General features: G+C 28.5%; 1 protein-coding gene across 1 annotated transcript in view; it reads right to left on the bottom strand.

Annotated features, from left to right (window-relative positions):
* The window catches only part of Phum_PHUM308560 (heat shock protein 70 HSP70 interacting protein, putative), a gene marked incomplete at both ends in the record, with an annotated part of 5,232 nt that extends 2,712 nt beyond the window's left edge, over window positions 1–2,520 (bottom strand). Inside the window, 6 exons of the mRNA XM_002427250.1 lie at window positions 3–145; window positions 231–407; window positions 489–641; window positions 727–861; window positions 1,052–1,110; window positions 1,790–2,520. Of these exons, the coding sequence (XP_002427295.1) occupies window positions 3–145; window positions 231–407; window positions 489–641; window positions 727–861; window positions 1,052–1,110; window positions 1,790–2,520 (1,398 nt within the window). The remainder of the gene's footprint in view (window positions 1–2; window positions 146–230; window positions 408–488; window positions 642–726; window positions 862–1,051; window positions 1,111–1,789) is intronic.
* Window positions 2,521–3,332: the final 812 nt, after the last annotated feature.

Raw genomic sequence — 3,332 nt, 5'->3', positions numbered from 1 at the left:
ACTTTAAGTTTTTTTAATAATTCAACATTGTTCGTTTCTAAATATTTAACAATGACATCTTCAAAAGCTTTTGATGAAATTACAAAATTTATATGAGGAAAATGAGCTCCTGTTCCTAAATCCCTAGTGTTTGAAACGATCACACCTAAAAAAAAAAAAAGGTTAAGATTTTAACACAACCTTTAATTAATAATAATAATAATAATAATAAATTTTGTTTTATTCAATACCAATTAATTGTCCATTTTTAAGTAATGGTCCCCCACTAAATCCCGATTGTATACAACAAGTAGTTTGTATCATATTAGATTTAATAAGAGATATGGAACCTTTTGATAAACTCGGTCGAATATTTACATCATATTTATCAGAAAAAAAAGGAAAACCGACTGCAATAACTTCATCTCCTAATAAAATATTTATTTTTATTAAAAAACTACCATCAGGCATCATCAGGTATAAGTTTTATTTTTCAAAAGAAAAATTACCAATTGTGGGAAATTCTTTGGAAAATTTAATAAAATTTGTAAAAATTTCATTTTCGCTTTGAACGATACCCAAATCGTATGGTACGTCATCATCTGTTTTATAAACTATTTTACAAGAATGATGTTTCTTTTTGTAAAAAACTGACACTTCACCTCCCTAAAAAAAAAAAAAAAAAAAACCACAAAAATCAAATTAAATATTTTAATATATTCATCAAACACAAAATTTTCCAATTACTTACATTTTTCAAAACGTGTGAACAAGTTAAAACGGTTTTGGAATTTAAAACAATTCCAGATCCCCAAATATTATTATTATTACAAATCAAAACAACAATTTCATCCAAATCTTTTGGAATATCAGAATTCACATCTAAAAGTAAATTAAATATGTATTTATTTATTTATTTTTCTCACACATAACACAATTTAAAAAATAGTTAATAAATAAAATTATTAACCTAAATGAGGGAAAACATTTTCATCCTGGATTTTTTTCTTCCCAAGTAATTCCTTTAAAATGGGATAAAGATTAACTCCGATGGTAAATCCAACCCATTCACCTTTGCACCATGTCAAAGGACAAATTACTAAACCTATTAAATTATTATTATCATCATACCTGAAACAATAATCAATATCCCAATCAATTAATTTTGTAAATTTTTTTTTTTGACATTTTGAAAGTAAAAAAAAAAACGTTAAATCGTTCGCGTCGATATCGATCGATCGATCGATCGATTGATCGATCAATCGATAATTAATTAATTATTAACTTCCTCGATTTTTTTTCTTATTAATTTCTGACGTAAAAATAATTCAAGTAAAACAAGATATTAAAATTTTAAAAAACAAATTTATTTATAAATTAATAATTACATAAACTTTTTTTTTAAATAAATAATTTAAAATAAATTTCGAAAAACATTTTTTTTTTTTTTTTTTTTAAATACAGGTTTAAGTAAAAGGGCAAAGTTTTAAATTATTATTATTATTATTATTATTTTCACCTGAGAATGAAGGAAGTGCAAAAAAAAAACTATCCGGACGATATTTATACCTTTAGGATAAGGTAAATTTGCAAAAAAAAAAAAAAACTTGCCCTTTCTTGTATATATTTATATATATACAAAAGTTTGCAATTTTTACATTTTGTTACATCAGATTTATTAAAAATATTATTAGGCCGATGCTTTCTAGCCTGTAAGCAATAAATATTAGGCGTAAAATAAAAACACGAGTTCGATTAATCGATTCTCGATTCTCGATTGGTTGGTCGGTTAAGTTTCGAAGGTTTTTACCTTGATTTCATAGATGAAAAAATTGGCGCTCCTTCGCACCCTGGAACAGTTCTTGCATCCGTTAAAATCAAACAATTTTCAATTCCAACCAAATTACTTATTATTCCAGAACTTAGAGAATTTATAAATAAATCGTTTCCGAATGGCGTCGATATTATTTTTATTTCCCGCCCTCTCACCACGGGCCTCGTCAAAAACTTTTCGAGTGTCATCGTCAACGTCGACGCGATCCGACTCTCTCCAACGTTGCCATACCTCTCGTCTTCTAATTCGAGTATCGCAAATATCGATAACAATTGTTTAGAGACTCGAATTTCGTCGTTGTCCAACGACTTTTCCCCAGTACAACCGTGTTCGATCGTCCAATCAAAAAATACGTTTCGAAGTGTTCGTTCCACCAGAGGACATTTCCAAATTGCAACCAATCGACTCGTTGCTTCGATAATCGATGATTTCGATTTGGCAACGTCCGTACGATCAACAATTTCCCTCCAAACGCCGATTTTTTTCATCGGATTCGTATCGAACATTTTCAATTTCGAATAATTACAATTGTTTATCAAATCGAAATATTCGTTATTTAAAAAAGGTATCAATATGATACCCGTTGTTATGACGAAACGGTCGCCGATTAATAAACCGGAACATCTGTAAGAATTATTTTTTTTATTTTCATTTTTCGATTTCGAACAAAGTAAAACGGTTTCCATGTTCGTTGACGCTTTCGCCATTTTATCGTGGAACGTAATAATAATAATAATGACTGAAAAATACAAAAAAAAATTAAATATTGTTTTCATTATTATTATTATTATTATTATTAAGAACGTTAACCGATTAATAATATTTTTAAGATCTCAGGTAATTTTTTTTTTTTTTAAAAAAAGTCCACGGGTCATTACAAAAAAAAAAAAATTTTTTTTCGTTACGAACAAACGAGATTTGCAGATATTTAAACGGGTTATACAGCTTTCAAATACCCCGAATTGCCGGAAGCATAACAAGGCGACTACCCGTCTACCAAAATCTACTATCATGCAAACAACAACCAACAACCAACAAAAACAACATTCCCTTCTATCACGCTTTTTTACATTATTATTATTATTATTAACAGACGTTGCCCTTTGGCATAATTTTTTTTTTTTTTATGGTCGAATTGTTTCCTATTTATTGTAACAGTATAATTTCAGCAAACTTGTAATAATTATTACCCCCTGGGGGGAAGGGAAGGGGGGGGTTAATAAATAAATAAATAAAAAATTTGTGAAATTCTTTATCGTAGATAGTAAAAACGTGAAATTTGCAATAATTGATAACAAAGGTACCCGGTACTTTTCTCCTTACTCGATTCGGGGTATATAAAAAATCCTTTTCTTCTCTATTGGGGGGAGGGGGGAAATATTTTAATACTTTCGTTAAAATAACGAAACGTCGATCAAATGAAGAAGAATTACGGGTAATAAAACACACGCGCGCACACACACACACACACGCACAATCATTAATATCAATAACTATAATTTTCTAATTATTATTATTA

This window comes from Pediculus humanus, genomic scaffold (assembly GCF_000006295.1).
Source record: "Pediculus humanus corporis 1103172107708 genomic scaffold, whole genome shotgun sequence".
NCBI lineage: Eukaryota > Metazoa > Arthropoda > Insecta > Psocodea > Pediculidae > Pediculus > Pediculus humanus.
Note: the sequence above shows the minus strand (reverse complement) of the source record. Positions and strands in the feature narration are given on the sequence as shown.